The sequence below is a fragment of the Podarcis tiliguerta genome (assembly GCF_965153285.1).
Source record: "Podarcis tiliguerta genome assembly, contig: HAP1_SCAFFOLD_201, whole genome shotgun sequence".
Taxonomy (NCBI): Eukaryota; Metazoa; Chordata; class Lepidosauria; order Squamata; family Lacertidae; genus Podarcis; species Podarcis tiliguerta.
Genome location: NW_028148588.1, coordinates 1 through 24,061, shown reverse-complemented (window position 1 = coordinate 24,061; position 24,061 = coordinate 1). Strand labels below are relative to the sequence as shown.

At 44.8% G+C, this 24,061-nt stretch overlaps 1 protein-coding gene across 1 annotated transcript in view; it reads left to right on the top strand.

Annotated features, from left to right (window-relative positions):
* LOC310669983 (uncharacterized protein) overlaps positions 1-22,013 on the top strand; it is a gene marked incomplete at its 5' end in the record, with an annotated part of 36,714 nt that extends 14,701 nt beyond the window's left edge. Inside the window, 6 exons of the mRNA XM_083458560.1 lie at positions 5,111-5,209; positions 6,516-6,641; positions 11,049-11,170; positions 14,039-14,166; positions 16,427-16,677; positions 21,022-22,013. Coding sequence (XP_083314686.1) covers positions 5,111-5,209; positions 6,516-6,641; positions 11,049-11,170; positions 14,039-14,166; positions 16,427-16,677; positions 21,022-21,659 — 1,364 coding nt within the window. The remainder of the gene's footprint in view (positions 1-5,110; positions 5,210-6,515; positions 6,642-11,048; positions 11,171-14,038; positions 14,167-16,426; positions 16,678-21,021) is intronic.
* Between the last annotated feature and the right edge of the window lie 2,048 nt (positions 22,014-24,061).

Below are 24,061 nucleotides of genomic sequence, written 5' to 3'. Positions count from 1 at the left end.
TCACTCAGAGGAGAAGATGGTGAAATGCAAACAGGGGACACAGAAAGGGCTGAACTCCTCAATGCCTTCTTTGCCTCAGTCTTCTCCGATAAAGAAAACAATGCCCGACCTGAAGAATTTGGAGCAAATGATTCAGCAGAGAAAACACAGCCCAGAATAACTAAGGAGATAGTACAAGAATACTTGGCTAGTTTAGATGTATTCAAGTCTCCAGGGCCAGACGAACTGCATCCAAGAGTATTAAAAGAACTGGCAGATGTGATCTCAGAACCACTGGCAATCATCTTTGAGAATTCCTGGAGAACAGGCGAAGTCCCGGCAGACTGGAGGAGGGCAAATGTTGTCCCTATTTTCAAAAAGGGGGAAAGAGAGGACCCAAATAATTACCGCCCAGTCAGTCTGACATCAATACCAGGGAAGATTCTGGAGCAGATCATTAAGCAAACAGTCTGTGAGCACCTAGAAAGGAATGCTGTGATCACCAATAGTCAGCATGGATTTCTGAAAAATAAGTCATGTCAGACTAACCTGATCTCGTTTTTTGACAGAATTACAAGCCTGGTAGATGAAGGGAATGCAGTGGATGTAGTCTACCTTGATTTCAGCAAGGCATTTGACAAGGTGCCCCATGATATTCTTGTAAAGAAGCTGGTAAAATGCGGTCTTGACTATGCTACCACTCAGTGGATTTGTAACTGGCTGACTGACCGGACCCAAAGGGTGCTCATCAATGGTTCCTCTTCATCCTGCAGAAGAGTGACAAGTGGGGTGCCACAGGGTTCTGTCTTATTCAACATCTTTATCAACGACTTGGATGATGGACTCAAGGGCATCCTGATCAAATTTGCAGATGACACCAAACTGGGAGGGGTGGCTAACACCCCAGAGGACAGGATCACACTTCAAAACGACCTTGACAGATTAGAGAACTGGGCCAAAACAAACAAGATGAATTTTAACAGGGAGAAGTGTAAAGTATTGCACTTGGGCAAAAAAAATGAGAGGCACAAATACAAGATGGGTGACACCTGGCTTGAGAGCAGTACATGTGAAAAGGATCTAGGAGTCTTGGTTGACCACAAACTTGACATGAGCCAACAGTGTGACGCGGCAGCTAAAAAAGCCAATGCAATTCTGGGCTGCATCAATAGTATAGCATCTAGATCAAGGGAAGTAATAGTGCCACTGTTTTCTGCTCTAGTCAGACCTCACCTGGAGTACTGTGTCCAGTTCTGGGCACCACAGTTCAAAAAGGACACTGACAAACTGGAACGTGTCCAGAGGAGGGCAACCAAAATGGTCAAAGGCCTGGAAATGATGCCTTATGAGGAACGGCTAAGGGAGCTGGGCATGTTTAGCCTGGAGAAGAGGAGGTTAAGGGGTGATATGATAGCCATGTTCAAATATATAAAAGGATGTCACATAGAGGAGGGAGAAAGGTTGTTTTCTCCTGCTCCAGAGAAGCGGACAAGGAGCAATGGATCCAAACTACAAGAAAGAAGATTCCACCTAAACATTAGGAAGAACTTCCTGACAGTAAGAGCTGTTCGACAGTGGAATTTGCTGCCAAGGAGTGTGGTGGAGTCTCCTTCTTTGGAGGTCTTTAAGCAGAGGCTTGACAACCATATGTCAGGAGTGCTCTGATGGTGTTTCCTGCTTGGCAGGGGGTTGGACTCGATGACCCTTGTGGTCTCTTCCAACTTTATGATTCTATGATTCTATGACAATTGAGCCAACTCATGCCCAGCACCATCGGGTGCCCAGCTAGTTTGGTCACATGAAATGCCCTGGTCTCTGATTGATGACCCATATCCATTCTCATTGGTGGAGTCTCATAAGTCACTTCTCCTGACAGTAGTGGTCTGCCGTCGATTGTTTTCACTCGCAGTGGGAAACTCAAAGGTAACAAAGCGATTTTGTGTTCCTGTACCCATTTCTGGTCTGTGAAATCTGCTGACGCTCCTGAGTCTAACAGCGCCTCTACCTGGACCCTGTGTCCATTGGGTAGTTGTAGTTGCACCTTCACCGTTAGTCCTGGGATAGGTGGTTCCGCGTGAGAGCCTTCTATTGCTTCTCCACCCGGCTGCAAGCTCCCATTTCCAGCCGGGGACATTCGTTTCCCTGACGCAGTTCCTTTGGGCAATTGTCTTCTCCCATGTCTGCTCCAGATAGAGACTCCCATCCTTTACGATTGCGACATTGTCGTGCTAGATGCCCTGGTTTTTCACAGACGAAGCAACGCCTCATGTCTCTTCCTCTCCCTGTATTTCCTCTTATCATGGAAGAGGTAGTAACTGGGAGGGGTCTGGCTGCTCCTAATTCCATGGGCTCTGGCCGCTCTCGTCCTGGCATGTTGCCCGCTCTGCTCTCTGTACTTTCGATAATGTTGTTTTCCCGCCACCGTGGTCGCCATTGTTCCTTCTTTTCACTAGCCCTCCGTTCCACGCGTAGGCTCAATTGCAGGCACATTCGGACCAGAGAGTCCAAGGAACTAGGTTCTGGCATTTGGGCCAATTGGTCTAAAATCTCAGTATTCAGTCCTTCCCTAAAAAGGGCTGCAACTGTTGGGGAATTCAGATCCCATTTTAATTTCTGCACCAGCAAACTGAAGTTGGACCAATAAAGTCCCACAGTTTCTTTTCCTTGTCTCATTCTCAACAGCTGCCTAGCTGTGGTTACTTCATGCGCAGGGTCTAAGAAAATCGTGTCTAGATACTGCAGAAAAATTTGTAAATTTCCTAGGGCGGCATCCCTTCGAGATATTAGGGGTATAACACAGTCCTTAGCCCTCCCTTCCAAGAAATTAATCACATAAGCAACCTTCTCTTGCTCAGATTGAAATTCTTTATCCTTTATCTCAATTATGTAAGAAATTTCTGTCTTGAAAGCCATGTATTCAGAGCTTTCTCCCTTGAAGCTACGTGGATGTACAGTAAATGTTTTACTCACTCTATCTCCACACGTCGCTTGAAGCATGGGTCTATGTTCTCCCAGTGCTGCTGATAGTATGTCGACTTGACTTTTCAACTGTAAGTTCTGTTGCCATAAGTCCTGTAATGTTAGCTGGAGCGCTGGGGTTTCTCCTTGCCCAACTGGCGCCACAGCTCCCTCCATTTTGGCTTCTCCTTCTTTACGTATAGTGAAGAGGCGCAGAGCAGAAGGTATTCTGTCAGGACTGGTCGTTGTCCTCTTCAGATCACCACACAAATGCTTCTTGTTCTTTTATAAAACTTTTTATTGCGTGTTAACAAAACAATCTTATAAACGGTTCTTAACTATTCTTCCTCAGAGTCACTTCTTTCAGATACCTTCTGAGCTCTGCTTCTCCATGACCAGCCACTCTCAAAATGGCGAAGGCGCCCTTCCCTTCGCTTTCCTGCTCTTTTTTCTACCCTCCTGGCTAGAGCTGGCCTGTATCTCCCCTCCTCCGAATCTGAGCTAGAACTGAACCCTTGCCTTTCCTGGGAACAGCCGGTCCCTCCCTGTTGTTCCTCTTGCTCCCTTCTATTAGATTCACTGCTCTCCCTCCCCCCTTGGGGAATGCTTTCTCCCTCTGATAAGCTGAAAACTTCTAACTCTTCCCTGACAGCGGGGTATAAATAAAAACTGATGATGATGATGAACTGGGCCTAAGTCTGGGCGGATGGTTCATTCTCTACGTGCTGTAATTGCACTGAGCCCCCCGTTACTGTTATTTTGTGGCATTGGGACCTTCCCCACAATCAGACCATTGGCCCATCTAAGTCATTTATTTTTTTTATAAATGTTTTATTAAGTTTTACATGAAAAGTAAAAACAACATACAATAAACAACAAACAAAACAGAAAAAAGTACACGATTACACAAACATGAAAACAACCAAAAAAAGGTCAAGAAAACACCAAAAATGAAAACAATTTTATCTTCATAATAGCCTTGCATTAACTTATTTCTCCGACTTCCCCAAACCTCCCTTCCCTGTATTCCAAATCATACAATTAAACAACAAATCCCTTCCCTCTGTCTTATTTAAATTCTTGTCTTAATTTAAATATCCTAATTTAACTTATTCAATACTTATAGCTTAAAATATTGAATCTTTTAATTTTTAAGATTTTTAACCAATAACCTTTTACATTCAATCTGATGTCGTTCTAACATTCATTAATCTTGTAGTATTTCTGTAAGTAGTCTTTAAACTTCCTCCAATCTTCTTTCACCGTCTCTTCTCCCTGGTCTCTGATTCTGCCAGTCATTTCTGCCAATTCCATGTAGTCGATAACTTTCATTTGCCATTCTTCCAGCGTGGGTAATTCTTGTGCCTTCCAATACTGTGCGATGAGTATTCTTGCTGCTGTTGTAGTGTACATAAAGAATGTCCTGTCCTTCACATGAACCTGTTGGTTGACCATGCCCAGGAGAAAGGCTTCTGGTTTCTTCCGAAATGTGTATTTAAACACCTTTTTCAGTTCATTGTAAATCATCTCCCAGAAGGTCTTAATCCTTGGGCACGTCCACCAAAGGTGGAAGAATGTACCTGGCCCATCTAAGTCAATACTGTTCATACTAACTAGTGGTAGTTCCTTGCGATTTCAGATAGCGGTCTTTCCAGCCCTACCTGGAGACCCCCAGGGGTTGACCCTGGGGTGTTCTCTACATGCGAAGTATCGTATTTTTCTGTGTATAAGATGACCCCTCTTTTTTGAGACCAAAATGAATAAATCATGGATGGCAACATTCCATGTTTAAGACAACCCCCAATTTTAAACCTTAAAAAAATTGGGGGAAATACAGTAGATTTTCTACCATTGGGATACTGACCTCTTCCGCACAAGACTGTATTTGTGACATAGAGCATTTACAAAGCAAATTAGGGTTGTAGCCAATTAGAAAGGGTAGTTCACAGACCCTGTCAATTAAAAACAAGTGGTTGAGAAATTTCCACCAAGCAATAATTGCTTTCTGAATTAATCGAGAATGTGCTTCCTCTTTCCATCTACGTGGAGTTTTATACACATTGCAATTCAGATTGAAGTGCGTAATCATCTTCTGTCAATCTTCGTAATTGCCTTGATTGATATACATGCTACTATATGCAAAGCTAATCGTGGCACGATTTTATCCTTGCAGGCTCAACTAAAAGAAGTTCTTCGTTAAACAGACTGAACAACAAAGTTCCTCCGAATTCTGAGCAGCCAGAATCCAAAGGTTTGCAAGCAGAGCAGAAAGGTGCAAAAAACAGATTTCCGCCCAGCCCGAAAAACAGGAGAAGTGGGAAAATTGGTTGCTAATGAAAGCCGTTTTTTAAATAAACTCTGGTCTTATTGCTAAGAATACAGTGGTACCTCTTGGGTTAAGACAGGGGTCTGCAACCCGCGGCTCCGGAGCCGCATGTGGCTCTTTTACACCTTTGCCGCGGCTCCGGGGCAGATACTAGCGAGGGGAGGAGGCGCATTGTGCGCCCTGACATTCCCCACTGTGGCGGGCGCTGTGGCGTCACATGGGGGCGGTGCGTGCGTTAGTCATGCACCGTCCCGACGTCACCTTCCCGCCCGCTGTCAGATAGGAGGGCAGCGGCGCGCATGCTTTAAATGTCGCAATGGTTTTGCGGCTCCCAGGTTTTTTTTTCTTCGGAAACGGGTCCAAGTGGCTCTTTTTGTTTTAAAGGTTGCAGACCCCTGGGTTAAGAACTTAATTTGTTCCAGAGGTCTGTTCTTAACCTGAAACTGTTCTTAACCTGAAGCACCACTTTAGCTAATGAGGCCTGCCGCTGCGCAATTTCTGTTCTTATCCTGAAGCAAAGTTCTTAACCCGAGGTTAGCGGAGTCTGTAACCTGAAGTGTCTGTAACCTGAGGTACCACTGTGTTTAATAATCAAATATAACAGCTATCCACTGTTAATGTAAAGCGCGCCAATCCACCAGGATCTTTGCCTACATTAACCACATTAAGACGAAAAAGAAATGTGCAGGCATACTTAACATCAGTGGGGTTTCCGCAGGAGGACTGTATGTCATTTGTGCACTAGCAGTGCAGGATGGCTGAAAAACAGATTTTAAAAACATGTATTTTTACCTGTTTCTTGCTTTGATATAAATTGGGCTTTAAAATTTTAAAATTATTGAGCTTCCCTTAAGAATAATGTGTTTTAAATCATATGTGAGTGTAGGCCATGGGTAGGCAAACCCATGCCCGTGGGCGGCCCGGGAATCAGCGTGTTTTGACATGAGTAGAATGTGTCCTTTAATTTAAAATGCATCTCTGGGTGATTTATGGGGCATAAGAATTTGTTCATTCCCCCCCACCAAAAAAAATCTAATCCGGCCTCCCACAAGCTCTGAGGGACAGTGGACCAGCCCCCTTCTGAAAAAGTTTGCTGACCCCTGGTGTAGGCTCTCACTGTCTCTCCATGATGTTCTTTTTTTCTAAATGCATTTTGACCTGCGATAGTCTCCCATACTTCGCTTCATTAGGCTGCTTGCTTTGTTTTTGGATTTTCTGTTGCAATCCTCTTTGGTTTCTTCCCGCCCTCCAGCTCGCCGTTCCCAGGTCAGTCCTCTGGAGAGCAACATGCTCAGCCGCCTGCTTACCCCCACCCAGGCCTCCCTAGCTAGGAGTAAAAGTGCCGCCACTTTATCAGCTGATGGCCAAGATCCCTCAGGTAACAGGGCACCAAGGGTGGATAAAAATCAATGATTTTTAACACATATGATGTGTTAGGAGTGGTGTATCTGGCCAATGCGCTTATTAAACCTCTCCTTCCAACTCAGTGAAAGATATAGCAAGGACAAACAAAAGGGGTTCACCGTAGAAACATCAAAATGAGAGGAAAACCTAATCCAGGCACCCCCAAACTGTGCCCTCCACTGTTTTGGGACTACAACTCCCATCATTCCTAGCTCACAGGACCAGTGGTCAGGAATGATGGAAATTGTAGTCCCAAAACAGCTGGAAGGCCAAGTTTGGGGGTGCCTGGTCTAAAAAAAACTCAAACATTTTTCGGAGATGTTAAAAACCAGGAGGGTACTTTCAAGCCTATGTGGTAGGACTGTGTGCGGACATGAGAATTTGGGGGTATAATCTATTCGTTATAGAAGGACATGCTGTGGAAGTCCAGGTTTGACAGCTGTTCCTCTTCAGGGCAGAACGGAAGGGCAGACTTTCTCTGTGTACGCAGGATAGCAGACTGGGAGTCTTAGCCTGGGTAGACAAAATTCATCCCTGTGTCTTTGGATGCACACCCAGCCCACTTTGCAGAACATGGGACATACTGTGGTACGTTGGTTCTCAAATACCTTGTTTCCCAAACGCCGAAAACCCAGAAGGAAGTGTTCTGGTTTTCGAACGCCAAACATCAAATTCGGCTGTCGGCTACTCTGGGGCGACGGCGCCAATCGGAAGCCGCGCCTCAGTTTTTGAACATTTTGGAAAGTCAAATGGACTTTCGGAACGGATGAAGTTTGGCACTTTTTTTTTTTTTTTTGCTCTTTATTTAGCTTTGATGCTTTTTCGGTTGATTTGTTTTTGTGACCATGTGGAGCCCAGTTCAGCTACTGATGGATTGATTGTGTGACTGCAAAAATGGATCAAAGCCCCCCATCCAAACAATGACTATCGTCAGTGCAGGTCAGAAAAAAATTACTATATTTTTCTGTGTATAAGACACCCCCTATTTTGGGGGACTCCAAATTAAGAAAATGGGGGGAGATTGTATCCGTGTATAGGACAACCCCCCATTTTTGAAAGAATTTTCAAATAAATAAACCCTAGTCTTACACACAGAAAAGTACAGTAATTTTAATTTTTATCACCTGTTTTATTTCTTTTATAGTACTGTACATTGCTTACTGCTTTCATTTGCTGATTCAGTGGTCCTGTTAGATAGCAAAATTCATGTGAAATGGCTGTTTTTAGGGGTTGTTTTTCAAAGCCTGGAACGTGTTAATTTGTTTTTCATTCCTCTCTATGGGAAAGAGCGCCTTGGTTTTCGAACACTTTTGTTTTGGAACCGATTTCCGGAACAGATTCAGTTTGAAAACCAAGGGACCACTGTATTAGCACAGCAACCCCTCCAGGCCCAGTGTGACGCATGCTACTGCAATGACGAGTGGGATTTGCCTGTGCGCCTGGCATCATGGAACCAGGCTGTCACAAACCAAGTTGAGTACAGTGGTACCTATTTATTTATTTATTTATTTATACCCCGCCCATCTGGCTGGGTTTCCCCAGCCACCCTGGTTTCCTCCCAACCAAGTATTAAAAACACATTAAACAGCATTAAACATTAAAAACTTCCCTAAACCTTGGTTCTCAAACTTAAAGCATTCTGGAAGTCTGTTCCAGAACAATCCATCCATCCGTAGCTAAAGTCATTGTTTGGATGCGGGGTTTTATCCATTTCTGCAGTCACACAATCAGTCCATCAGGAGCTGAACTGGGTTCACACAGTCACAAAAACAAATCAACTGCAAAAGCCTTTTAAAAAAACAAAAATGCCAAAAGAAGAGCAAAAACAATACGCTAAACTTCACCCATTCCAGAAGTCCAAATGTTCAAAAACCAAGGCGTGGCTTCTCATTGGCTCAGGCGCCCCAGAAATAATCGCTGACAGCCATGTCGGACCGTCGGCTTCCGAAAAACGTCCGGAAACTAGAACGCTTCCTACCGGGTTTTGGCATTTGAGAACCGAGGCATTTGAGAATCAAGGGACCACTGTACTGCAGCTAGACCTGGTGCTGGAAATTTGAAAATCTGTGTTCTTTCTGGGACACTGGTGAAAATCCCTTGTAGGAACCATATTGGGCCTGTGTGCCAGGGAGGTACAAATCACATGCCTGCATGGCAGCAGATTTTGCCCAAATTCCTTTTGATTCCATAAGAAACTGGGAATGCCTTCCCTTATACCCCTTTCCCCCCGCCACATTGCATTTCAAACACAGCTGCTATGTTGTTTTCTTAACCAGGATGGATAAAAATCAATTATTTTTAAAAATAAATAAATAAAATCTTTGATTTAAATCAGATTTTTTAAATGAAAGGCTTTTGGAGGATATAACCTTACTAAAGATTTTCTATTTGAGATACATTATAGTCCAAAGGCTGTTCATCAGGAAAGAAGGATTTTCATGTGTGCTAAAACCCAGTCTTAAAAACAACAAAACAAGTTTAACCACATCAGTTAACAAACATGGATACCTATGCTATCATGTTATTGCTTTAGTGAAATAAATGGTTTACCGTATTTTTTGCCCTATAGGACGCACTTTTTCCCCTCCAAAAATGAAGGGGAAATCTGGGTGCGTCCTATGGGGCGAATGCAGGCTTTCGCTGGAGAGGGAGAGGGGTCGGTGCGCAATGACCCCTCTCGCTCTCCAGGCTTCAGGAAGACATCCGCAGCTTAGGCAGCCCTGCAGGAGGTCCCGCAGGGATGTCTAGGCTGCGGATAGCAGCCTCCTTCCCGGAGCGTCGGGCGCCCTGAAAGCAGAGCGCCCGGCGCTTCGGGAACACATCCGCAGCCTAGGCAGCCCTGCGGGAGGTCCCCACAGGGCTCTCCACGCTGCGGATAGCAGCCTGCCGCCTGGCGCGAGGGGCGCCCTGAAGCAGAGCGCCCCTCGCGCCGGGCAGACATCCGCAATGTCGGGAGCCCTCCAGGAGTTCCCTGCAGCGCTCCCCACGCTGCGGATAGCAGCCAGCCGCCTGGCGGGCGGGGCGCCCTGAAGCAGAGCGCCCCTCGCGCCAGGCATACATCCGCAGCGTGGGGAGCCATGCAGGAGTTCCCCGCAGGGCTCTCCACGCTGCGGATAGCAGCCTGCCGCCCAGCGGGCGGGCGCCCTGAAGCAGAGCACCCCTCACGCCGGGCAGACATCGGCCAGCCCCACAAGCTCGGGGGACAGCAGGGAGGCGCAGCGCCGCCACCCCGCTGTTCCTCGACCTGGTTCAGTTTCCCCGACCTGCTTTTGGGGGGGAAATAAAGGAATTTTTTCCCCCTTTATTTCCTCCCCCAAAAAACTAGGTGCGTCCTATGGGACGGAGCGTCCTATGGAACGAAAAATACGGTAAATTGTTATGAAGGAAATGATTATTTTTCTCCTTCCAATCAAGTACAGCAGAAAAGTTGTCCAAATAGAAAGTGTTAAACTTATTAACTCTCACCATCATTTCATCATTATCTGTCAGTGTATTTCTAAGAGTAGAACCAAATCAGTCATTTTTCATATAACTGTAAATACTACTCTAAAAATTTATTCTTCCAAAAATGAAACCTTCATCTGGTTGTAAATATTAAGATTATACCAGCAATAAACACCTAGTCTTATACACGGAAAGGTATGGTAGCTTCTCATAAAAGATATATGAAAGAATCCTAATTTAACAGTCGTGATGAATTACGATGGCTGCCTTCCTCATGGACAAGTAACCTAGAACAAAAAACATTTTTTGCTGTTGCTTGTGTGGGGAAAGCATTTCATTTTAATGGCCTGTTCCTTCTGTTTTCTTTTCCCTCTTCTTTTCCCTCTTGTGGTTTGTGTGCTTCAAATGGTGGTGGTCTGTCTCCTGGATCTCTTGAATGAATGAATGAATGAATGAATGAAACCTTTATTTGCGTCAGCCATAAGACTTAGCACCGAAGGAACATGACAATATACACAGAGCAAAATAAACTCAATGATATAAAACACAGTTTAGAGCAGGCATAAGCAAACTCTGGCCCTCCAGATGTTTGGGACTACAATTCCCATCATCCCTGACCATTCATCTTGTTAGCAAGGGATGATGGGAATGGTAGTCCCAAGCATCTGGAGGGCCAAGTTTGGCCATGCCTGCTCTTAACTAAGTGGTGGCCAAACTTGGCCCCCTCCAGCTGTTTGGGGACTACAACTCCCATCATCCCTAGCTAACAGGACCAGTGGTCAGGGATGATGGGCATTTTAGTCCCAAGCATCTAGAGGGCCGGAGTTGAGAGTCTCTCCTCTCTCTGTCCTTTTTCCCCACCTGCTTTTCCCCTCGGCGATCTGTTTGCCCTTCCAAATTCCCAACTTTATAGAGTATCTCCTCTGTCCCTGTTCAGCTCCTGGCAGTGCTGTCAGTTCCCCGGCCCACGCACCCAAAGTGCCCATGCGCAGCCGCAGCACAGACCGACTGAAGGTGGCCGGCTCTCCATCGGGAAATGTTTCGCCAGAAATGGCGCAGGTGGGTCGGCGGCATTTGGGTCGATGACCGCAGGCGGGTCGTTGGTTCAATAAAAATACCAATGGCTTCCTCAAAGCTGATGGATCTCTTGATAGTTTTGATAGGGTAATAACAGTGCTTCTCTCACCACAGTTTTAAGGATGATGTCCCAGATACTCTTAATAGTACAGTCCTGTTTCTGAACCTTCTTTTCTATTTTTGTAAAAAAAATAACAAAATTGTCCAGCAGCGCCTTAGAGACCTACTCAGTTTGCTATGGGTTGAAGCTTTTGTGTGCAGGCAAATTTCTTCAGATACACGGAAACAGAAGCCCCCAAACCCTTATATATAGTGGTAGGGTGGGGCGGGGTTTTCTCTTGGAAGGGTAGTAGGAGATGGGTGATTTTATGGTTCCAAAATGGAAACCTTCCTCTGTTTGTCCATATTAAAAGAATGCCAACAAGGTCGAACCTTTCTGGAAAAAAAAAAAAGGATTTTATGGTTCCAAAACAGAAACCTTCCTCTGCTTATCCATATTGAGAGGATGCCAGAAAGGCTGAACCTTTCCATAAAAAGGGATTACAGACCTGCACCTCCATGATTAATACTTGTAGTCAATATGGACAAGCAGAGGAAGGTTTCCATTTTGGAACCATAAAATCACCCATCTCATACTATCCTTCTGAGAAATACCCTACCCCACCCTCCCACTATATATCATGGTCTGGTGACTTCTGTTTCAGTGTATCTGAAGAAGTGTGCATGCGCACAAAACCTTATACCATGCATTCCCAACCTGTGGCTTATACCCAGAAAAACTTCGTTGGTCTCTAAGGTCATACTGGACCATTTTTTTATTTATTTTCGGCTATTTTTGGTCATCTGCATACTCTCCCTTGCTTTTTCCTTTCGGACTAATTGCAGTCATTCACAGTCGCCCACAGGTTGACCGTACCCACTGAGTCCTACTACCCTTTGGAGAAAAACCTCGCCCCACCCTCCCACTATCTATCAGGGTCTGGATAATAATAATAATAAATAATAAACTTTTATTTGTATCCCGCCCTCCCTGTCCGAAACTGGGCTCAGGGAGGCTAACACCAAATAGGTAACACTGGTATAAAATCAAGCAATAACGAAATTACCGTATTTTTTGCTCTATAAGACTCACTTTTTCCTTCCTAAAAAGTAAGGGGAAACGTGTGTGCATCTTATGGAGCGAATGCAGGCTGTGTAGCTATCCCAGAAGCCAGAACAGCAAGAGGGATCGCTGCTTTCTCTGCGCAGCGATCCCTCTTGTTGTTCTGGCTTCTGAAATTCAGAATCTTTTTTTTCTTGTTTTCCTCCTCCAAAAACTAGGTGCGTCTTATGGTCTCGTGCATCTTATAGAGCGAAAAATACAGTACCTCCTGAAAACAAGCCAGGATCAAATTCAAATCCAATTAGATGTCTTTCCACAGGATTAGGGTTGGGAACAGTAAACGCTCGTCAGGCCCAACTGTTTGCGCTGCTCTTATATGGGCCTGTGAGAACGCTGGGAGGCCTCTTCCATGCTAGTTCTTATACAGACTTTGGTTTCTGTGTATCGGAAGAAGGGCACATGCCCACGTAAAGCTTAGACCCAGAACAAACTGAGTTGGTCCCTAAGGTGCCACTGGACCATTTATTTATTTATTTATTTTGACTGCGTCAGGCCAACACAGCTACCTACCTGAATCTTATATTTTTTTGTTGGTTTATTCGGTCTTTTTCAGTTACTAATATCTGTTCAAACTGAAGAGCTAATATACTTAACAAGAAAGTTCTTACAGGGCTGGAGGGAGAGCCTTATATTATAACACCACCACAGTGGTACCTCCGGTTGCGGATGGGATGTGTTCTGGAGCTCCAGTCGGATCCCAAGGTTTCCACAACCAGAGGTGCTTGTTCTGTGCAGGCGTGCGCCGCAGTAGAGCCTTCTGCGCAGTCATGCGCGGCGAAACACAGAAAAATACTTCCGGGTTTGCTGCATGCGTATCCCAAAGAATACGTAACCAGAGGTGCATGTAAGTAGAGGTACCACTATAGTAATAATAATAATAATAATAATAATAATAATAATAAGGTACCAGTGTTGGTCTGATGCAGTAGAAATTAATAAAACAATTAAAAAATTGTCCTGTAGCACCTTGGAGACCAGAACAAACTTAGTTGGTCTCTAAGGTGCTACAAGACAATTTTTTAAAATAATAATAATGATGATGATTTATCCCCCCACCCACCTGTCTGGGTTTCCCCAGCCACTTTGGGAGGCTCCTAAGGGCAGTGTGTCTTTCAGGTAGCGTATTTGAAGTCCAATACTGTCATCATCTATGAACTTAGAAATCCTTCTGTGCCATGTCTTTGGGAGATCAGGTAGGTCCTTTGGCCGGAGCTCAGAACACCTAAAGCAGCTTCACATATCCTGTATTCAGGTGCGGAATTGTCCGAATTGTCATTGTATTTTAATTTTAATTTTCTGCTGGAAGTGGCCCAGGATGGCTGGAGAAGCCCAGCTAGATGGGCAGGGTATAAATAATATGTTGTTGTTATTAATAATAAGATGAAAGATATTTTTATTTTTATTAAAAGATGATCCAAAAAGAACTCCCTTAAGAGAATTAAGTCTTTTGTCTTAAGACAGTCTTTAAAAGAATCTTTCCCCATTTTTTTTTTAATAATTCCAGTAGCACTTTAAAGAACAGCTAAGTATAAGCTTTCTAGGTTGTTGTTTTTATTATTTTTATTATTACTATTATTATTATTGGATAATTTTACAATACAAATTGCTTGTTGCTTTTCTCATTTCCTTATGTCCTGATTGCCTTTTAGAAAGCGCAGCTTACCAGTGTGTGTCTGTTATTCCTGCAGAAATCGGAGCCCGCAAAGCAGCCCTCGTCTACCGGTAGACGCGCTCCGTCGCCATCTTTGCCCAGTCTCAGGCGGTCTCCCTCTCCTGCCAACGTGGGTAAACGTGCTCCGTCTCCAGCCGCAATCAGGTTTCTATTCATCTCCTCTTCATGAATCTTACTCTAGAGTAAAACCAGCTTGGTCCTCCCTGCCCCCCTTGGTTGTTCTCCTCTTCATCAACAAAGGGACAATTGCGTTTGAGCTCCCAGGACGTTTCTGAGCACAATTCAAAGTGTTGGTGCTGACCTTGAAAGCCCTCAACTGTCTCAGCCCAGTAGACCTGAAGGAGCGCCTCCATCCCGGACACCGGGGTTCCTCTCCCAAGGGCCTTCTGGTGGTTTCCTCCCTGTAAGAAGCCAAGTTACAGGGAAGCAGCAGAGGGCCTTCTCGGTGGTGGTGCCCGCCCTGCGAAATGCCCTCCCGTCAGATGTCAAGGAAATAAACAACTATATGATATTCAGAAGACATCTGAAGGCAGCCCTGTTTAGGGAAGCTTTTGATGTTGGATGAATCATTGTATTTTAATATTTTGTTGGAAGCCGCTGGCCACATGACCTGGAAAAAATGTCTGCAGACAAATGTTTGCTCCCTCGGCGAGTAAAGCGAGATGAGCTCTGCAACCCCAGAGTCATCTGCAACTGGACTTAACTGTCAGGGGTCCTTTACCTTTACGTGAGCAGAAATGCTATATTGTTATGGACGGGAGCTGGCAGAACTGAGGAAGTGGGGGTGGGTTGACACCTTGGTTTGTAAGCCTTCCTGTCAAACTCAGTGGGGTCAGATTCAGCTCATAATCTTCTTTTAGCTTTCTTGCATGTGCTAGTATGAAATCTAAATGAAAATTTAATAATAATATTAATAATAATAATATTTATTTATTTATTTATTTATTTATTTATACCCCGCCCATCTGACTGGGTTTCCCCAGCCACTCTGGGCAGCTTCCAGCAAAAGATTAAAATACATTCATTCATCAAATATTAAAAGCTTCCCTAAACAGAGTTTCCTTCAGATGTCTTCTAAATGTCTGACAGTTGTTTAATTTTTTTACATCTGATGGGAGGGCGTTCCACAGGGCGGGTGCCACCGCTGAGAAAGTTCTCTGCCTGCATCCCTGTAACCTCGCTTCTCGCAGGGAGGGAACCGCCAGAAGGCCCTAGGGAGAGGGACCCTGGCGTCTGGGATGGAGGCGTTCCTTCAGGTCTACTGGGCCGAGGCAGTTGAGGGGTTTCAAGGTCAGCACCAGTACTTTGAATTGTGCTCAGAAATGTACTGGAAGCCAATGCAGGTCTTTCAGGACCAGTGTTATGTGGTCTCAGCGGCCCCTCCCAGTTCCCAGTCTGGCTGCCGCATTCTGGTAGCCCCACGTAGAACACATGGCAGGATTTCAAGCGAGAGATAACCACAGCATGCTGCGCTGTGGCAAGACAGTCTGCGGGAAAGTGGGGTCTTATCCTGCGTACCAGATGGAGCTGACCTGGAAACAGAATGGACCTACGCCTCCATGGGTCCAAGATCACCCCCATGCTGCGCAGCTGGTCCCCTTTCCCCCCAATATAGTACTTCTGTCTTGCCAGGATTCAACTTCAATCTGTTAGCCACCATCCATCCTCCAACCACCTCGGACACTCACACAGGACCTTCACTGCCTTCACTGGTTCCGATTTGAAAGAGAGGTAGAGCTGGGTATCATCCGCATACTGATGAACCCCCAGCCCAGCCCAACCCCCCTGATGATCTCTCCCAGAAGCTTCATATAGATGTTTAAAAGCATGGGGAAAGAGGCACCCCACAAGTGAGAGCCCAGGGGTCCCCCCCCCCACTTTCTGGACACGGCCCAGGAGGAAGCAGCCAAACCACTGTATTACAGGGCCCCCAGCTCCCAGTTTAGGTATGATTTCCCTTGCTAAGTAGTTCTTAAGGCTATTGAAATATACAGTAATTTTCTAAGCTCTGTTGATCCTTATAATTTCGGTGAGTAAAGATTTCTGAGCAAATTTCCCTCTTCTATTTCACTGTTGTAAAAAAGTGCTATAAGGGGTAGTAGACCTGGATCTATTTAAATGCAGCCTTAACCCCAGAGTCAGAACTTCCTATCTGGACTAAGGAATTAGGAGCTAAGGAATTGCCTGCCCCAGAATACACTGTAGTTTTCCATGTATAAGACTGTACCCCCCCCCATTTTGTAAGTTTAAAATTGGGGTTCGCCTTATACATGGAATGTTTTCCATTATTTATTTCTTCATTTTGGGCTCAAAAAATAGGGGTCGTCTTATGCACGGAAAAATACGGTAGCTGTACATGTTTCTGTGCCGTGCAGTTCTCTGATCGATCCCTTTTTCTCATCAGACAAAAGTCTCATCCAAGTTCACCCAAAAGACAGTGGCCACCATCTCCTGTTTTGGTCTCCAAACCAGCACCAAGTCAGCGCCCGTCCATCACCCCGAACGTCCTTAACGTTGCCAAAAAGCAAAGTGACCCAGTGTGCCGACCAAAGGAGAGGTTGGAGGATCCCGAGGGTCAGGATCCTGGCCCGGCGGCCATGCTGCACCCCTCCTCAGAGAGAGAACTGGCGGCAGCTGCTCCAAAGACCAAAGAAGGTAAGAGAACCTGCGCGAAAGGTGATCCGCTCGCCTGTTGATCCACCCTTCTCCCCTTCCTGGGTCTAGCTCAAAGGTTTTCCTCACTGGAAAGAGTAATAATAATAATAATAATAATAAACAACTTTTATTTGTATCCCTCCCTCCCCGGCCGAGACTGGGCTCAGGGCGGCTAACATCAAATATAAACTCTGATATAAGATCAAACAATAATTAAATTGCCTCTTAAAAACAAGTCAGTATAAAGTGGAAATAATGGTTGCCAGAGCCTTTGGAGGATGATGCATTTATCTGCTGTTACAGATGAGCTTTCAGGAATGTCCCATGACTAAATGTGGTCAAGCGTGTATAATGCCGTTGATTTATGCATTATGTTGACATTTATTTTCTCAGTAATTCTAGTCAGTGAACAAAATCAGCGCAGTTTCTTAATAGTTTTCACATAGGAAACATAAGGTGAAGGTACAGGACCCCTGTGCTGTTCAGTCCAGCCCAAGGTAACTAGGGTTGCGGTGCTCATAGGGGTTAGGGACAGGGGCTAGAGATAGGGATAGGGGTTAGGGATAGGTAAAAATGTCAAGGACCCCTGGAGAGTTAACTCCAGTCCAAGGCAACTATGGGGTTGCGGCGCTCATAGGACCCTCGTACCTACGGGATCGTCTCTCCTGGTATGCCCCGCGGAGAACCTTAAGGTCCATAAATAGCAATACTGTAGAGGTCCTGGGCCCTAAGTGTCAGGACTGGTCATTGTCCTCTTCAGATCACCACACAAACACTTCTTGTTCTTTTATAACTTTTTATTGCATATTAACAAACTTATAAATGGTTCTTATCTTTAACTACTATTCCTCAGAGTCACTTATTTCAGATACCTTCTGAGCTCTGCTTCTCCGTGACCAGCCACCCTCAAAATGGCGAAGGCGCCCTTCCCTTCACTTTTCCTGCTCTTTTTTCCTGTTGTTCCTGTTGCTCTCTTCTGTTAGATGCACTGCTCTCCTCCCCCCCTTGGGGAAAACATTCTCCCTCTGGGAAACTGGAAACTCCTAACTCTAACTCTTCCCTGACACTAAGGAAGTTAGATTAGCCTCAACCAGAGCCAGGGCCTTTTCAACTCTGGCTCCAGCCTGGTGGAACGCTCTGTCTCATGAGACCAGGGCCCTGCGGGATCTGACTTCTTTCCGCAGGGCCTGTAAGACAGAGTTGTTCCACCTGGCCTTTGGCTTGGAATCAGCCTGATCCACTTCCCCTCTTTCCTTTTCCTTATGTGATGGAACCCCTATTTGGGACTTCCCTGGCTTTTTTCTGGCCCACGTAGGACCAGTCTAGATAGTTGGCCTTGATGAAGATTTGACGTTTTCTCTCCCCAAACAGTTTTTGATCTGGGCTTCCACTGAAATGAGGCTGCATTTTAAGTTGTATTTTAATGAATTGTTTTTATACTTGACGTTAGCCACCCTGAGCCAGGTCTTGGCCGGGGAAGGCGGGGTATAAATAAAATAAAAAATAAATAGGGGTTAGGGATAGGGGATAGGGGTAGGGGCTAGAGATAGGACTTAGAGGTAGGTAAAAAGGTCAAGGACCCCTGGACGGTTAAGTCCAGTCCAAGGCAACTCTGGGGTTGCAGCGCTCCTCTCGCTTTCTGGCCGAAGGAGCCGGCGTTGGTCCACAGGCAGTTTTCTGGGTCGTGTGGCCAGCAAGACTAAACTGCTTCCCGCGCATGGTGGAAGCCGTTTCCGTGCCGTTTCCATGGCACGGAAACGCCGTTTACCCTCCCGCCGCAGCGGTGCCTATTATGTACTTGCACTGGCGTACTTTCGAATTGCTAGATTGGCAGGACCTGGGGCAGAGCGACGGGAGCTCAGCCCGTTGCGGGGATTCGAACCGCCGACCTTCCAATCGGCAAGACCAAGAGGCTCAGGTGTTTAGACCACAGCGCCACTCGTGTCCCTATAGGAAGCATAGCAGGTGATGTATGAATGGTTTTTGTTACATCAGAATGAGTAATTAAACACAAAGACGGTTTGACTTCTTATTGACTTGTCTCTGCATATCTTTCTGCCGGCAGCCAATAGTCTCAGGGCTTTAGATACACTATTCTCAGCCTTTACTATATTCCATTCTTCAAGGGCTCTACTTTCCACTAATCATTTAAAATAGGAATCAGAGAGAAGACCATCCCTGCTTCTTAAATGCTCCTTGGTCTTGAGCATTAAACTTGGTCATGCAAAAATAGCACACCTACCCCTTTGATTTTTTTTTTAATTAGTAATTGGTAATTTGGTGTTGTTTTTATCACATGGCATTCTGTAGACTTGTCTTCGCATCAACACCCTAAAGCAACTTGCTGTATTTTTCCGTGTATAAGACTATATTTCCCCCAAAAATAGTTCAAAATTGGGGGTTGTCTTGTACACAGAATGTTGCCATTATTTATTTCTGAATTTGGGGCTCAAATAGGGGCCATCTTATACATGGGGGCATCTTATACACGGGAAAATACGGTATTCTGTACTTTTACAGATTTATACTGATTTGCCCAATAGGCCCAGGTTCTGTTATGCCCTTGTTGACTTCCCAAGCATAACCACATCTTACCTCGTACTCATCCATACCAGTGTTTTCAGCACAATAGTCTTTCTGTCCACATACTTTGTGCAGTACAAAATGTACTATTTATGTGAATGAAATTTAGCTCTTTGAATCAAGTAGTCTCTTGCCTCAAAAACAAACTGTATTGTGCCCTTGAAGGTTAATGTTGTTTACACTTTCATCAACTCAATAAGTTTATCAGATTTTCATCAGGTGCACCATCAGATTTTCAAAAGGACAACTTTGACATACCAATGTTGAAAACCAATGTTCTGACTGTATTGCAAAATTTTGGAACGAGGCTCAATTTGAAAATCAATTAACAAATATATATTAGTCAAGTCTTTATTTCCCATGTCTGATGCCTCTGGAACACCGCTAAGTTGGCACTTCTGAAGTTTGTGGTTCTACTAATATGAAGGGGGGAAATGGATTTCTCAGGTGTTGTGACCTCTGACTTAGGAAGAGAGTGGTGTAAGTTTCCCTGAAAAGCTGGTTTCATTGTATGCGCAGTTGCTTAGGGGACGAAGAGTCACTTTTGGTCCCCCCTAGGGAAACTTAAAACAATGCGGAATGAATGCCTCAATCATCTCCCCTCCTTGCCCCGGTGCGCAAGGAGCACATCCTCTACCCTTCTGAGCAGGATGGACACACCCTCTGTCACCTCTCAAAAAAGAGACATTTCGGATGAGATGTCCTGGGCATTTGTCTCCCTGGAGAAGGACTTAGGGGCTACCTTAGCAGAAAAAGGAGTTTGACCCAGGCACCTGGTGGAGGCATCTCTCTCTACAAACAGCCACAGGTGAGTGGGTTGCTTGGCTGCTACATTCGATGTCAAATGCACGTGATTGGAAGCATGATTCTCCTGGAGGGCTTCCCTCCAGGTTAATGCTTTAGGCTGATTGTCGTACGACTAATCCCTTTCGCGCAAATCTTAATCGTTTGTCTCCCCCGCCCCTTAGCTATTACGTAGAGGACACTCAGTGTTACGTCAGGCACGTCCAACAGGTAGATCATGATCTACTGGTAGATCGCGGGGTGTTCCTGGCTGGTATCTGGTCTCCTTGTCCCCAATTTTTTAAAAAAAAGAATAAAAAAAGATGAATTACTGCTTCCTTCCTAATAAAAAGCTTGACCACTGTGAGTTCCTAAGAAAAGCTGAACAACCTTGCCTTTCCCAAAAACACTCAACAAACTTGGCTTCCAAAGAAAAGCCTAACAACATTGGCTTCCTAAAAAAAGCTCAATAATGTTGCTTTTCCCAAAAAGCTTGGCAACTTTTGCCTCCTAGCAACAAAAAGTGGACCATCCGATTAAGTTCTACTATCGGACTGCAGATTCAAGGCCCTAAGCTGTGTTTTATATAATCGACTTTTGATTATATTCTGTGCATATTGCAATGCTCCTTCAGTTCCATTCATTCATATATTCCGTTTCATTCATTCATGTTTTATTCATTCATATATTCCATACTATTCATTCATTTGCTTCTGAAAAAAAGCTCAACAACTTTGGCCTGCCCAACAACAACAGGTCGATCCCTGCCAGTTTTTTTACATTGTGAGTAGATCACAATCTACTGAGAGTTGGACATCCCTGCTAGTCTAGTACAAGTCTGAATGGTTTGTCTTCCCCTCCCCTTCGCTATTACGTAGAGCACACTAAATGTTACGTGTCGACTAGCTCTGTTTGACAATATTTCACCTTCTGCGCAAATACGCCCCTGGCTTCAGACACGCATGTTTTCCTTTGCAGAGCCTCCGGCCTCCTACACCTTCCTACCTGAGTTGCCACCCTCCATCTTCGGCCCCTCGTCTCCCGCTGCCTCGCCTTTCTGCCCTCAGGATTTCCAGCCCGCCTCCTCCGTCGCAAGGAAGATCCTTTTCGGATACGATCCGATGTCCCGGATTCGCGCTCCCTCTCGCTCCTCGGGCGACTCTCCTACTACCCCTTTCCACACCGATTTAATGGATGGCACCTGCTCCCCAAGCATGCTTCCTCCGCCTCGGGATCTCGGGGAAGACCAGGGAGCTAAGGGTGGTTTCCTGCGCAACTTTGCTCTGGAAGCTTCACGGCAGGGAGATGGAGCGGCTGTCAGCCCTCTCCGGTGCTTTAATTTCCCATCCCCTCAGAGGATCGGCCCAGGTTATATTTATACCTCCCGTTCCACTATCAGTCGGAGGTTGCCAAATAACCAGCCGGTGACTATGGCGACAGACCCCTATGTTCTGGAGAAATTGCTCCACACCTTCCAAACCATGCGGTGCAGCGTTGACAACATCAGCCAGGAGCTCAGGGTGCTGAACACCCACCTAGCCGATCTCTCACACCACTTTAGCACACTGCCTCTTCCTAGCCACTCTCCTCACAATGGCCCCGAATACTATGGCTGAAGAGACCGAGATCTCCCAACCTTTCTAGATCAGGCCTTGTGTGCTTGGACCCCTGTCAGGCTTTGACTGGGAGGCACAATTTCTTGACAGGGAACAGTTCTTCCCCTTCATGCACCCATAGCTTTGAACAGCCAGGGAAGAGACCATGGCAGCCTTGTGCATTTATAATCCCTAGGTACTAGGCTCCGTCACATGACTTGGGGGAATGCTTGGCACCATCACATTAATATGTCTACTTTCCTCAGTTTGATGCTTCTATTGCCATACCACTTTAAACCAAAAGCAATGCTAGAAATTGTCTCCAGTGGTGTACGTGTGTGACCTTTGGCAATTAAAAATGTCTCTTCAAATGCACAGAGCAGTCTTCTTTTATTTTAGCCGTGTCTCAGTAAGTGCCATGCATATTAAAACACTGGTGGTCCTTCCAAACAATATCTTGAGAATTTAGAACAGTAGCACTGTCCATGATAATAGTCCAACATGTACTATTCTTTTCCTTGTCTAAGACTAGGGTTTTTTTTACCAAAAAATTAGGTTTAAAATTGAGAGCTTGTCTTATACACAGGTTGTGCTGAAGGGTATTTTCTTAATTTGGAGTCCCCAAAAATAGGGGGCGTCTTATACATGGGGTGTCTTATAGTCGGAAAAATACGCAATATTGTGTTACATTTTCTATAGGATAAGGGTCGGTGGGTTGATCTGCTTAGGTTCTGCATTATTCAGACTTGAGAGCAAGAAACTTTTGAACCCAGGAGCAGCTAGAAGCTCTACAAGTCTCTTGGTTGCTTTACCGTCTTAAATTCAGAAAGAATGCAGGGAAAGTTAAACTAGGGATTGGGAACTAAATTTGTTCTTGGACACCAGAAGGAGTTGGGGTGGCATGGAGGACATAGATAGGGAATAAAATAAAGATTTTGCTGCAGGGGGTGTGGGGTTCTGGAATGAGTTTTCCTTCTCACTTCCATTCCCTGCAGAAAATGGACCTTGACGGTCGGTCCAATGTAACAGTCTACATACCCTATAGTTATAATCGTTCTGAAGCCATGGAGACAAGCTCCTAAAAGCAAGGGGAGGCAAACTAAGGTCCGCGGACTGTCTGGGAATCAGCATGTTTTTACATGAGTAGAATGTGTGCTTTGATTTAAAATGCATCTCTGGGTTATTTGGGGGGCATAGGAATTCGTTCTTTTTTTCTTTTCTTTTCTTCAAAATATAGTCAGTCCCCCCACAAGCTCTGAGGGACAGTGGACTGGCCCCCTGCTGAAAAAGTTTGCTGACCCCTGATGTAGACACTTCTGAGCTAGATAGGTCCAATGGTCTGACTTGGTAGAAGGCAGCTTCCTAGGTCCCTATATGAGCTTGCGTTATACTGAGTTAGACCACTGGTCATGTTGGCCAGCATGGTTTGACTGATGGTGGTACGCCAAGGTCTCAGCAGGAAGCACCCGCTCACTACCCAATGTCTTTTAAAATGCTTCGGGAGGAAAAATCTTTTCAAAGATTTTCAATTCATTATTATTATTGGTTTTTATAAACAGGAATGATGGTCTACAAATAAGTTGGCCCAGTTTTCTCCTGTCCTTTATCTGTCACAAAAATAGCATAGATTCAGGTAGGTAGCCATGTTGGTCTGACACAGTCGAAATATATATAAAAATTAAATAATTGTCCAGTAGCACCTTAGAGACCAACTAAGTTTGTTATAAATAGCATAATAAATGTGGATAGTTTTCTGTTTCAGTGACATTATAGTCCAAAGGTTATTCATGTGTGCTAAAACTCAGTCTTAAGTTTTTTCTTTTTTTAAAAAAAAAAAAATTAACCACATCAGTTAACCAAAATGGATACATTTGCTATTATGTTATTGTTTTAGTGAAATGAATTGTTTAAATTGTTATGAAGGAAATTATTATTTCCCCCTTCTAATCAAGTACAGCAGAAAAGTTGTCCAAATAGAAAATTAACTTATTAAAATTCACCATCATTTCATCATTATCTGTCTATGTATTTCTAAGAGTAGAACCAAATCAGTCATTTTTTATATAACTGTAAAAACCACTCTGAAAATTTATTCGTCTTTAAGCAGAGGCTTGACAACCATATGTCAGGAGTGGTCTGATGGTGTTTCCTGCTTGGCAGGGGGTTGGAGTCGATGGCCCTTGTGGTCTCTTCCAACTCTATGATTCTATGATTCTAAGAAACCTTCCTCTGGTTGTCTATATGAAGATGATACCAGCAATAATGAGTCTTTCTGTAAAAAAAAAGGGGGGGAGAAAAAGGATTTTAATCAAGTCATACTGACTAGTGATTGAAATCAAGACTTATGGACGAGTGGTTTAAATCGTGATTTAAACATGATTTAAATTGATTTGATTTAAATCAGATCCACCCTGGTTTAGCCT